The following is a 13,964-nucleotide window of genomic DNA, read 5'->3' as shown; positions in this document are numbered from 1 at the left end:
GGATGGGGGGGGGGGTGCAACAGGTGGGCTAGAGTCCAGTGTGTCACATGGCACATAGCTGGAGGGAGAGCAACTGGTGGGCTAGGTCCAGTGTGTCACGCGACACCTGGGGTAGATGAGGCGTAACGGATGGGCTTGAGTCCAGTGTGTCACGTGACGCCAGGGGTGGATGGTGTCCACCTGGTGGGCTAAAGTCTCACCCAGGCCCTGACAATGACCTACACTACAGTATTCCCCCAACACTGTGGCCTGGAACTGGACAGTCTTGACCCAACACTGTGGCCTGGAACTGGACAGTCTTGACCCAACACTGTGGCCTGGAACTGGACAGTCTTGACCCAACACTGTGGCCTGGAACTGAACAGTCTAGACCCAACACTGTGGCCTGGAACTGGACAGTCTTGACCCAGCACTTTGGCCTGGAACTAGACAGTCATGACCCAACACTGTGGCCTGGAACTGGACAGTCTTGACCCAACACTGTGGCCTGGAACTGAACAGTCTAGACCCAGCACTGTGGCCTGGAACTGGACAGTCTTGACCCAGCACTTTGGCCTGGAACTAGACAGTCATGACCCAACACTGTGGCCTGGAACTAGACAGTCATGACCCAACACTGTGGCCTGGAACTGGACAGTCTTGACCCAGCACTTTGGCCTGGAACTAGACAGTCATGACCCAACACTGTGGCCTGGAACTAGACAGTCATGACCCAACACTGTGGCCTGGAACTGGACAGTCTTGACCCAGCACTTTGGCCTGGAACTAGACAGTCATGACCCAACACTGTGGCCTGGAACTGGACAGTCTTGACCCAGCACTGTGACCTGGAACTAGACAGTCATGACCCAACACTGTGGCCTGGAACTGGACAGTCTTGGCCCAGCACTTTGGCCTGGAACTAGACAGTCATGACCCAACACTGTGGCCTGGAACTAGACAGTCATGGCCCAACACTATGGCCTGGAACTGGACAGTCTTGACCCAGCACTGTGACCTGGAACTAGACAGTCATGACCCAACACTGTGGCCTGGCACTGGACAGTCTAAACCCAACACTGTGGCCTGGAACTGGACAGTCTTGACCCAACACTGTGGCCTGGAACTGGACAGTCTTGACCCAACACTGTGGCCTGGAACTGGACAGTCTTGACCCAACACTGTGGCCTGGAACTGGACAGTCTAAACCCAACACTGTGGTCTGGAACTGGACAGTCTTGACCCAACACTGTGGCCTGGAACTGGACAGTCTTGACCCAGCACTGTGGCCTGGAACTGGACAGTCTTGACCCAACACTGTGGCCTGGCACTGGACAATCTTGACCCAGCACTGTGGCCTGGAACTGGACAGTCTTGACCCAACACTGTGGCCTGGAACTGGACAGTCATGACCCAACACTGTGGCCTGGCACTGGACAATCTTGACCCAGCACTGTGGCCTGGAACTGGACAGGGATTCTCCGCAGGTTCTGGTCACAGATGGTATGTGTCTTTTTTTCAAACATGCTTCAACCCCTTCAGCATGACGGTACGATGCTTGAGCATGACGTCACCACCCTTGGGAGTGAGGGTCTGGCTACTGACAAAACCCTCCAGGTTCAGTTCAGAGACCAGGCCATCATCCCCAAGGGTCGTATTGCCGTGTTCATGTGTTGTACCGCCGCGCTGGACCGTGTACCTGATAGCCCGGGAGAGTCAGACGCAGGGAAGTCTTAAGTGGCTTATGGTGTCCAGGCTGAGGAAATGTCAACCGTGGGTGCCAGATACACGACACACGTCTCTAGCCGTCATCAGGTATGCAGTACGGTGTAATGTCATCACTTGCCGGCCACCAGTGCCAACGGGAGCCGTGCCAACGTACGTCACCAGCTTTTAAAAGGGTGAGGATGCCTGCTTGTGGCGACGACTCCTGCTTATACAATATACCCAGCGCACGTAACATACCAAAGCTTCAGCAACCTAAAATACGTCAAGTCAGGTTAGTTCAGGTTATTTAGGCCAGTCCAGGAGAGATGACGTCAGGTCTATTCAGGCTCGTCTAGATCAGGTTAGGTCAGGCCAATCAGGCCAATCCAGGCGAGGTTAGGTCAGACCAATTCAGGTCAGTCTAGGTCTACGTTCAGTATTCACCAGTCCAACATATCAGAGCTCGCACATATCAGTGTCACTAATTCCGAACTTCACAGGTCCACAAGTTATTGGTGTTGGTGGCCTGAGTGATGGCAGGTCTGGCCTGCCTGGGAGTTCGTCTGTGCTTCATCCACCCAGATGTTTACGACTAACAGCTAGTTTCACAAACTAGGCGAGAGAAATTAATTTTACAATAAATAATATTAGCCCGGGCTGGGCCAGGCTATTGGATTGGGTCATTGGTCGACCAAGCTGTTGGAAGTCGCAGCCCGCACGCCTGCATAGCCCCCACAGCCTGGCTGGTCTGGTACACTTTATAGGTAGCTGTCCAGTGCACTCTTAAACTTCTATACTGAGCATCCAACCCTGTTTCTCGTGGTAGATGGCTAGGTGTTGAAGAGTAATGCCCTCCCGGAAGTTTACGATGTTCTTTTTCTGTGTGCATATCGAACTTTCGGATTTCAGAGGAAGCAGTTGACAAAGTCTTCCACACCTGTCGTGCAAGTAGGTTGTTATTTCCGTATGTAAGTTAGGAACTATACCTTCTAGTTTTTCCTTGGTATAGATGATGATATATCTCTCCCGTCAGCGGTTCAGCGAGTATAGCCTCAAAGATTTCAGCCGGTTCCAGTAATCCAGGTCCTTTACGACGTTACTATGGGCTGTCAAAGATCTCTGAACATTTCCTACTTCCGCAATTCCATTCTCCTTCTACCTCCCAGTTCTGTAATACCTGTAATGTCTTAACTGTGTATTTTCAGCTCAATGAATGAATATATCCAATACACCATTATTTTTCCATTTATTTCTTTATCTTTTATCAGTTTACACGAAACTGTGGCTCGTGTTCGCGCCAACGTCAGATATAAGAATGAGGAACTGGAGGAGCGCAAGTACAGTTCCTTGCGGGGACAGCTTTTTATCGTGGAGATGGCATGGTTTACAACTACGTGTTGTGATCGGTTAAAAAGTTGTTATTCCATCTCCCAGTTTTTCCGAATATTCCCATCTTTCACATTTTGTGTACTATGAGGCCATGGTCACAATAATCAAATGCTTTTGCAAAGTCTGTGTCAATCACGTCGGCATTTGCTTTGTTTTCCAGACCTTCGACCACCTCATCATAGTGGTCAAGCAACTACGAGACGCAAGATGTTCCCGCCCTGTAACCATGTTGTCCTGGGTTATGTACACTGATCACCTCCATACATTCCGTCAGTGTGTCTCTTACGAATCTTCCGATGATCTTAATCATGCCATGTTAATGATACCGGGACTGCTTTGCTTCCACCTCTGTGGAGTGGGGCGATGTGGGTCAGTTTCAGCTTCTCGGGAATGATGTCAGAATCTAAGAGTTCTTCTCACGTGCTAGGGGTGTCTTGCATCTCTTTATGAAGACTGAGTTCCATGAGTGAGTCGAGCCTGGGGGCTGAGTGCATGGTCATGCTCTCAAATGGCTCTCTCGAAGTCTTGTGTTGATGTGGTGATATCTGGTATGTGTACACTTGAGGGAATACTGTTCAGGAAGAAGTCTGTTGGGTCATTTGTATTTCATGATGTTCTTGGTTCGCTGAATACAGATTCATATTGCCTTTATCAAATCTCACTCATCTTCTGGCAGTCGCCTGTAAAGACATCTTTTAAACGGGCCGATAGAATGGGTGGTCCTGGATTTGCGTTTTGATTTTAAAAAAAAAAAAAATGTATTTTGGGTTATTTCTTATTGATGGCTTTTTCTTCTTTTTTTCCTGTGTTCTGTCTGGCATTTTCAGCTTATGGTCTATATTCGATAATTCACTCCAGAGGGTTTCCTTCCTTCGCTGGGTGAGCTGTGGCTTCTTTAGGTCTGCAATTCTTTTCTGCCTCCTGGAGAGGGGTATTCTTACTCGTTCTAACCAACACCTTTTGTGCATTCTTCCTGCTGGTATATGTCTGCTGCACCTCTCGAGTACCCAAACGGGTCATGTCATTTACACATTCCTCCTGCGTTCTGTCACCCAGCAAGGTTTCCCATTGTCTCGCCGACATCTCATTGATCACATCTTCCCACTTGATCCGTCTGCTAACGCCTCCAGTGTTCTCCCTGGCCGGTTTAGCCTCCAAAACCTTCTTTCTACTTGTATCAGGTTGTGATCACGGTATAGGGGGGGTTTGAGATGGTATTGTCACGTAATGTGTCCACGTTACTTACAAAGATCAAGTCCAGGATGTTATTTCCTCTGGTGGGTTTTATTATACGTTATCGGAAGAAGTTTTCACACAGTCTGAATAACTCTCCATTTTTCTGCAGGTGTTCGTCGGAGCTGCTTCCTATGTCAGGATTTTCGGTTACGATGTTATTTCCTGCCTGCCTCCGTGTAATGTGATGGAGGTTGAGGTCTCCGAATATAAGTGCATTAAAGGCTGGGTTTGCGAGTAAGTCGACTGCGGTGCATCAGTGTGACTGGAAGTGACATAAGAAGAGGAGGAAAAATAACATGTATGTGTGTGTGTTGTGTGTAATTATTTGTACTGAACGGGGAGGGAGTTTTACACTCGTGGGGCCCCACCTCTTGAACATTCTCTCATACAACAACTTAAATCTATGCGTGCTGTCTACGTATTAACCATGCTCCGTCATTCTATTCCATTCATACACTAACCTGATAGTGTAAAAGTATTTCTTAGTATCCTTTTTAAAAAAAATTTTCCTTAATAACATGTTATGTCCTCTGGTTGTTCAATCCCTACACCTCTGGAAGAAATGTTCACTGTTCAAGTCATCGATCTATTTCAAAATCTTAAAGGTTGTCATCAGATCACCCCTCAGTCTTCTCTCTTCCAAGGTCGGCAAATCTGAAGTCTTCAGTCGTTCCCTGCAACTTCACCCACTAAATTCTGGCACCATCTTTGCCTCACTCCTTTGGACCTTCCCATCAGCTCTATGTGCTTCTTTAGGATGTGTGTGTGTGTGTGTGTGTGTGTGTGTGTGTGTGTGTGTGTGTGTGTGTGTGTGTGTGTGTGAGTGTGTGTGTGTGTGTGTGTGTAAGTTCCCTGGTTGAATTCTCTTCAAGTTAAGAGCCCTGGCTGAGTACCAAGATAAATGTGTTCATAAACTCGGCTCAATCCAGACTGTACACACGGGTCTCATGTCTGGCCAGGTATTCAGCTCCCGGGAAACACTTGTGTACAGAATATACTGAGGACCTGGACTACACCTTCCACCTTGTGCCCCACGATACTGTGCAGGGGAAGTGTGGCTCCCGCCCCGACCACGGCGGACCAAGCGATCCCTGAGTGTGTGCCATGACACACAGGGGGCACGAAAGGAATAATCTTACAGACAGGTGACCTTACACAAACACCCGGGAACACATGATGTGGCCTTATATAGATACAACATCCAACTACACGAGAGAGAGAGAGAGAGAGAGAGAGAGAGAGAGAGAGAGAGAGAGAGAGAGAGAGAGAGAGAGAGAGAGAGAGAGAGAGAGAGAGAGAGAGAGAGAGAGAGAGAATTCTACAGACGCAGGGGTCCAAGCGCGATGATCTGGTCTTAACACTACAGATAAAGACGCAGTCTCCTTAAAGGCATTACGAGAAGAGGAGAGCAAAGCAGAGACTCTCTCGGTCCTCCCAACACTCCCTCCAACAACACGCCGGACAAGAAACACATAGAAAAAAAAAAAATACTTTGCAGGACTAATATACCAGAAGGTAAAGTTTACGGGTAAACAAGTTAAAATGAACGTATACCATGCAACTCAACAACAACAAAAAAACAAGAATCAATTCACTTTTTCTTTTTTTTATGAAGGCAATGATAAAAACAAACTTTGAGCTCCAGCCTCGCGTCTTACCATGTCTGTATGACTCTTAATGTGGAAGGGCTATACAATATTACCTTCTCGTCCCCTTCAAGCAGGCGACACGGGTTAATCAATGTTGACACGTTACTGCAGCGTGGCTGAGGCGAAATCACTGGTTGAGCGACCAGCATACAACACCACTACGTTATGATGACTGGCTAAAAACATGACTACGTACCACAGCGTGACAAGGTGATGATCAAGCCTGGTTATGAACATACTAACAAGTGTTGCTCTGACCAACATGTGCTGGGGGCTTTGTAACACTCATCACTACACACACACACACACACACACACACACACACACACACACAGACAAACATACACACACACCTACCACCACCATCCACACAACACTCATCAACACACACTTACCACTGACATAACACTCACCACCACACACCTACCACCTACACAACAGTCATCACCACACACCTACCACCTACACAACAGTCATCACCACACACCTACCACCTACACAACACTCATCACCACACACCTACCACCTACACAACACTCATCACCACACACTTACCACCTACACAACACTCATCACCACACACCTACCACCTTTACAACACTCATCACCACACACCTACCACCTAAACAACACTCATCACCACACACTTACCACCTACACAACACTCATCACCATACACTTACCACCTACACAACACTCAGCACCACACACCTATCACATACACAACACTCATCACCACACACTTACCACCTACACAACACTCATCACCACACACCTACCACCTACACAACACTCATCACCACACACTTACCACCTACACAACACTCACCACACATCTACCACCTACACAACATTCATTACCACACATCACCTACACAACACTCATCACCACACACTTACCACCTACACAACACTCATCACCACACACCTATCACATACACAACACTCATCACCACACACTTACCACCTACACAACACTCATCACCACACACTTACCACCTACACAACACTCATCACCACACACTTACCACCTACACAACACTCACCACACATCTACCACCTACACAACATTCATCACCACACACTTACCACCTACAACACTCATCACCACACACTTACCACCTACACAACACTCATCACCACACACCTATCACCTACACAACACTCATCACCACACACTTACCACCTACACAACACTCATCACCACACACTTCCCACCTACACAACACTCACCACACATCTACCACCTACACAACATTCATCACCACACACTTACCACCTACACCACACATCTACCACCTATACAACATTCATCACCACACACTTACCACCTACACAACACTCACCACACATCTACCACCTACACAACATTCATCACCACACACTTACCACCTACACAACACTCACCACACATCTACCACCTACACAACATTCATCACCACACACACACCACCTACACAACACTCACCACACATCTACCACCTACACAACATTCATCACCACACACTTACCACCTACACAACACTCACCACACATCACCACCTACACAACATTCATCACATCTACCATCAACACATCACCAGCAACACCAGTAATACACTCACTAGCATAAAACTCATCACCAAACACTATCACCAACACACAACCAGCAATACGCTCATCATACACCTATCACCAACACATCCCCAGCATAACACTCTCCACCACACAAGTATAACTGACATAACACCACCACCACCACCCACAGTATCGACATCCTACACCAACACTACCACCACCACCAACACTAACACCACCACCACCAATATTACTCTCTCATCAGTGTCGAAAGCCACCACTATCACCATCAGCACTACAGCATCACAACTAGGACACCACTAGTGTAACACTACCACCACTATCACCATTACTAATACAGCACCACATATAGGACACCACTAGTGTAACACTACCACCACTATCACCATCAGTACTACAGCACCACAACTAGGACACCACTAGTGTAACACTACCACCACTATCACCAACAGTACTACAGCACCACAACTAGGACACCACTAGTGTAACACTACCACCACTATCACCAACAGTACTACAGCACCACAACTAGGACACCACTAGTGTAACACTACCACCACTATCACCATTACTAATACAGCACCACATATAGGACACCACTAGTGTAACACTACCACCACTATCACCATCAGTACTATAGCACCACAACTAGGACACCACTAGTGTAACACTACCACCACTATCACCATCAGTACTACAGCATCACAACTAGGACACCACTAGTGTAACACTACCACCACTAACACCATCAGTACTACAGCACCACAACTAGGACACCACTAGTGTAACACTACCACCACTATCACCATCAGTACTAAGGCACCACAACTAGGAGACTACTAGTGTGACACTACCACCACTATCACCATTAGTAATACAGCACCACATATAGGACACCACTAGTGTAACACTACCACCACTATCACCAACAGTACTACAGCACCACAACTAGGACACCACTAGTGTAACACTACCACCACTATCACCATTACTAATACAGCACCACATATAGGACACCACTCGTGTAACACTTGCATCACTATCACCATCAGTACTACAGCATCACAACTAGGACACCACTAGTGTAACACTAGCATCACTATCACCACCAGTACTACAGCACCACAACTAGGACACCACTAGTGTAACACTACCACCACTATCACCATCAGTACAACAGTACCACAACTAGGACACCACTAGTGTAACACTAGCATCACTATCACCACCAGTACTACAGTACCACAACTAGGACACCACTAGTGTAACACTACCACCACTATCACCACCAGTACTACAGTACCACAACTAGGACACCACTAGTGTAACACTACCACCACTATCACCACCAGTACTACAGTACCACAACTAGGACACCACTAGTGCATCACTAGCATAATCATCACCATCAACATCGCCACTATCACCATCAAAATCACAACTACCCCCATTTACACCATTACTATTACCATCGAAAAATCCACCATATACCAATGATTAACACCAATGCTATCACCATCAACACCACCACTATCACAGTCAACAACAACCACGATCATCACCACCACCATCATTAACACAACCACTATCACCATTAACACCATCACTATTACCATCAACACCACTAATACCATCAACACAACCACTATCACCAGTAACGTCATAAACGCCACTCCTATCACTATCAACACCACCACCACTATCACCACTATCAATACCACCACTACCACCAAAACAATACTATTACCACCATCAACAACGCCATCACTATCACCATCAACATAACCACTATCACAACACTCACCATCAAAAAAACACCATTATCACCATCAACACCACCACTATCACCAACTTAACCATTAGCCTACTGCACGTACCGCTGACACCATCTTCGCCATCACCTTCAACTCTATACCACCCACAGTTGCCACCGTCTCTGACACTACCACCACTACAACCAACACCCACACCACTACTATAACCACCACCACTACTAGTATAATCACCGCCAACATTATCATGGGAACGATCAATACAATCACCACCATAATCACCACCACCACCATCACTACAACAATCACAACCATCTCCACCACGATCGCTACACCAATCACAACCATCTCCACCACGACCACTACCCCAATCACAACCATCTCCACCACGACCACTACCCCAATCACAACCATCTCCACCACGACCACTACCCCAATCACAACCATCTCCACCACGACCGCTACCCCAATCACAACCATCTCCACCACGATCGCTACCCCAATCACAACCGTGGCTACAAATACCACCACAACAATCATCATACCCACCACGATCACAACAATTAGCATCACCACAACAATCATTATAATCACCACTACAACCATCAACATCACAACCACCACTATAACCACCACCACCACTGCAAGCATCGTCATCACGACCACCATCATCACTCACCACTACAATACTCGCCACTACCACAACTACAACAATCACTATCACTACAACTTATCACAATCATCACTACTACTTAACACTTGCATTATCACTTCAACAATGACCGGCACCTTTACTACACACATCACCAGAAGCAGCAATACAACCATCGCCAACAACAATAATACAACCATAACCATCATTACCACCACTAATACAACCATCACCATCACTACAGCCATCACCATTCATACAACCATCACCATCACTACAGCCATCACCATTCATACAACCATCACCATCACTACAGCCATCACCATCACTACAGCCATCACCATTCATACAGCCATCACCATCACTACAGCCATCACCACCAACATGGCTCCAACACAACAACACAGCAACAGCAAAACCCCACGCCACCAGGTACTCACGTTCCTCCTACAACCTGGGAGTGTTGTAGGGTAAGCAACATGTCTTCTCCACCCGAGGCAGACAAAACAAAGACTCCATTCTAGAAGAGAGAACACACTAGTAAAGATATTTCTATTTTTTCGCTGCGGCTTCCCTTCATTTTGAACGGCTATGAATAAGACTGTGTCCCTTCCCCGGCAGCATCGATTTGGGTACAGTAGGCCCCTTCTGCCCAAATGGTGGGAGGTGGAGAGGAGGAGGGGCCGGGCGGGCGGGTTAAAACTGATCTCCCGCCCGGTTGTGTACAGTTTCCCTAGCAACAGATGCCGTCGCCATGGCAACGGATGCGGTCGCCTTGGTTACCGACGCGGTTGCCATGACAACGACGCCGCTCAGCATCACGCCTCATGATCGATGCGGCCGCGGGATCTACACCACGTTGTTTTGTTTGTGGCCTCCACGATGCTCGGTGGCCCAGCTCACACGGCACGGTGTGCACCCGCCACGGGGTCCTTCCCCCGCCCACCTAACCACGTATGTCACCAACCAGGAGACACCCCAGCACATGGTGTGTGTGTGTGTGTGTGTGTGTGTGTGTGTGTGTGTGTGTCATTACCTATTTGTACTGTACGGGGAGTGGTACACTCGTGGGGCCCCCATTTCATATATACATTCTCTACAACCATAAAACTTCTTCAATCTACGTTTGGGTGTCTGTATGAACCATCTCCTCAGTTATTCTAATCCTTCGTCCATCAACCACTATAAAAGAATTTTTTTTTTACATCCTTTTTTTTTTCTTAAGTTTCCTGCTTAATAACATGTTACGTTCTCTGGTTGTTCTACCCCAACCATCCCTCGATGAACTGTCCAGTGTCCACGTCATCAATCTGTTCTGAGAACTTAAAGGTTGTGTGATCAGGTCACCCCTCACTCTTCTCTTTTCCAATACGGCTATATTTAAAGCTTTTGGCCTTACCCTGGAACTTAGTTGTGTCCATTCTGGTGCCATATCTATTTCCCTCCTCTGGACCCTTCTCTTATTTGATTGAGAATCATATTCTAGTTTTGGCCACATCCAGAATACGAAGAGCTTGCTACATATTTCCCTATCCATATACTTGAAAGCTGGACTGATGAGAGAGAGAGAGAGAGAGAGAGAGAGAGAGAGAGAGAGAGAGAGAGAGAGAGAGAGAGAGAGAGAGATCCCACACACAGTAAGTTCCCAATACAGACATACATAGAGCTTCTCCCACATGTCCATCTAACTCTCCCCACACCGCCGCCACCACTTGAGGTTTCACCTCTGGAGTCAGGCAAGTGGGAACTACGGATCCAGACATGATCCTGCCTGCAGCATACACATGGCGTCGTCGCGGGGGTAAGAGACTGTGGCACATGATTTTTTTTCTTCTTCTCCTTCTCCATGTGAGGTGGTGGAGAAAGACGTGTGGAGGCGGTGTGGCAACTGTCTGGCGCCATCATGGGCACACCACCACACTTCACGGTGGAGACGTGAGGCAGTCGACCCCATGCTCACAATTATCTCCATACTACACCACCTACATACCACTACAAGTATCTCTACACTACACCACCTACACACCACTACAAGTATCTCTGCACTACACCACCTACACACCACTACAAGTATCTCTGCACTACACCACCTACACACCCCTACAAGTATCTCTACACCACACCACCTACATACCACTACAAGTATCTCTGCACTACACCACCTATACACCACTACAAGTATCTCTGCACTACACCACCTACACACCACTACAAGTATCTCTACACCACACCACCTACATACCACTACAAGTATCTCTGCACTACACCACCTACACACCACTACAAGTATCTCTACACCACACCACCTACACACCACTATAAATATCTCTACACCACACCACCTACATACCAAAAGTATCTCTGCACTACACCACCTACACACAACTACAAATATCTCTACACCACACCACCTACATACCACTACAAGTATCTCTACACCACACCACCTACACAAACCATTAACCATCCCAACATCTGATCCCAAACACCCCACAAAGGCTTCGCTACTCATCCTTCTGTGAAAGTACACAAGGGATCCCATCCATTAAATGGAATCCTTTTCCATCCTTCGTTCTATCAATTCACCGAGTCCCATCCAAGTATAAGCACATCTGTCCTCCTACTAAACTCCCCTTCATATCTTCCTAAATGAAGACCTCTACACAGGCGTATCCCCCTTAAATATCTTGAAGGGTTTCCCAAACCACCCACCCTCTACCCAGATGGTGGGTGCTTTCCCATACCATCCACCCTCTATCCAGATGGTGGGTGCTTTCCCATACCATCCACCCTCTACCCAGATGGTGCGTGCTTTCTCAAACCACTCACCCTCTACCCAGATGGTAACTCCTACAAAGTCGACCACATAACCATACTGTCCCTACCAGATGTGAAAGTCTGGACCTCCTCCAGATAACCCACTGGATCTCGTGTCAATACGTTCAACCATTCACATGGGATACATACACACCTCAAGCATGTGCATGACACATAAAGACACCCATACATGGGATCACTTCAGAACTCGAAATATCCATATGGGACACTCAAACACCCTTATAAATACAATAATTAACCAAAGACGGCCCTAAAAAACCCTTACATACCTGTAGTGGTCCATGAAACACCCCTCTATATATCCTATGAGACCGTACACACACACACACACACACACACACACACACACACACGATAAATACCCTAAAGGTCCCCATCCCTCCTCCCAACTACTCCTAAACATAACCAAGTGCGACTTTAATACACTCCCATGAAGATCCAGGCAGATCCCCCAAACATCCTTAATGAGAGATCCCAAAACACCCCTCTGAACAAACCTGCAGAACTACAGAGACATCCCTGTAATAAACCCTCCCTCACGCCTGCTCAAACATTCTCCAGTGCCTGTGACTGAGGCTCACGGTGGAAGATGAGGGGCATGAAGCAAGCCTGGGGATATGCTCACCTCCCACCACACACACACACACACCTGCACGGTGGCAGCCGTGCCTGTGCAAGATACGGAGCTCAAACCAGCGTGTGCGATGACTGCACAGGCAGGAGCGCAGGCAATGAACAAACAGGTTACGATGTTAACCATCATGGTCACACACAATGTGCTTAGACATTAGACACTCTGCTCTGTTAGAGACATACAGTGGAGTATAAGCTATGTGCTACAACAGTCTGCTGTGTTAAGGAACATTTAGTGGAGTACAAGGTGTGAACAAGGGTAGCGTGATGTATACTCCATAAAGACACAAGTTCCCACACCATCACTCACTCATCAGCTTTACCATATACTACTATACCCATCACTGCCACCACTGTATGCTACCATAACCTTCACTACCAATACTATATGCTACCATAACCTTCGCTACCAACACTGTATGTTACCATAACCTTCGCTACCAACACTGTATGTTACCACATCCATCAGTGACACATAATATATAACTGTCATAAAAACGGCATTCTCCTCCCCTAATATCCTACTACGAG

The 13,964-nt window shown here is 47.3% G+C and overlaps 1 protein-coding gene across 14 annotated transcripts in view; it reads right to left on the bottom strand.

The window, feature by feature from the left end:
- The window catches only part of LOC139761687 (uncharacterized), a 312,428-nt gene that overhangs the window by 181,887 nt on the left and 116,577 nt on the right, over positions 1-13,964 (bottom strand). Inside the window, exon 1 of one of the 14 annotated variants that reach the window (XM_071686045.1) lies at positions 10,403-13,115. The exons of the other annotated variants lie outside the window; for them this stretch is intronic. Coding sequence (XP_071542146.1) covers positions 10,403-10,443 — 41 coding nt within the window. The 5' untranslated portion in view covers positions 10,444-13,115. Of the gene's footprint in view, positions 1-10,402; positions 13,116-13,964 lie in introns of those variants that run through there. 14 annotated transcript variants of the gene reach the window in all.

This window comes from Panulirus ornatus, chromosome 3 (assembly GCF_036320965.1).
Source record: "Panulirus ornatus isolate Po-2019 chromosome 3, ASM3632096v1, whole genome shotgun sequence".
NCBI lineage: Eukaryota > Metazoa > Arthropoda > Malacostraca > Decapoda > Palinuridae > Panulirus > Panulirus ornatus.
Note: the sequence above shows the minus strand (reverse complement) of the source record. Positions and strands in the feature narration are given on the sequence as shown.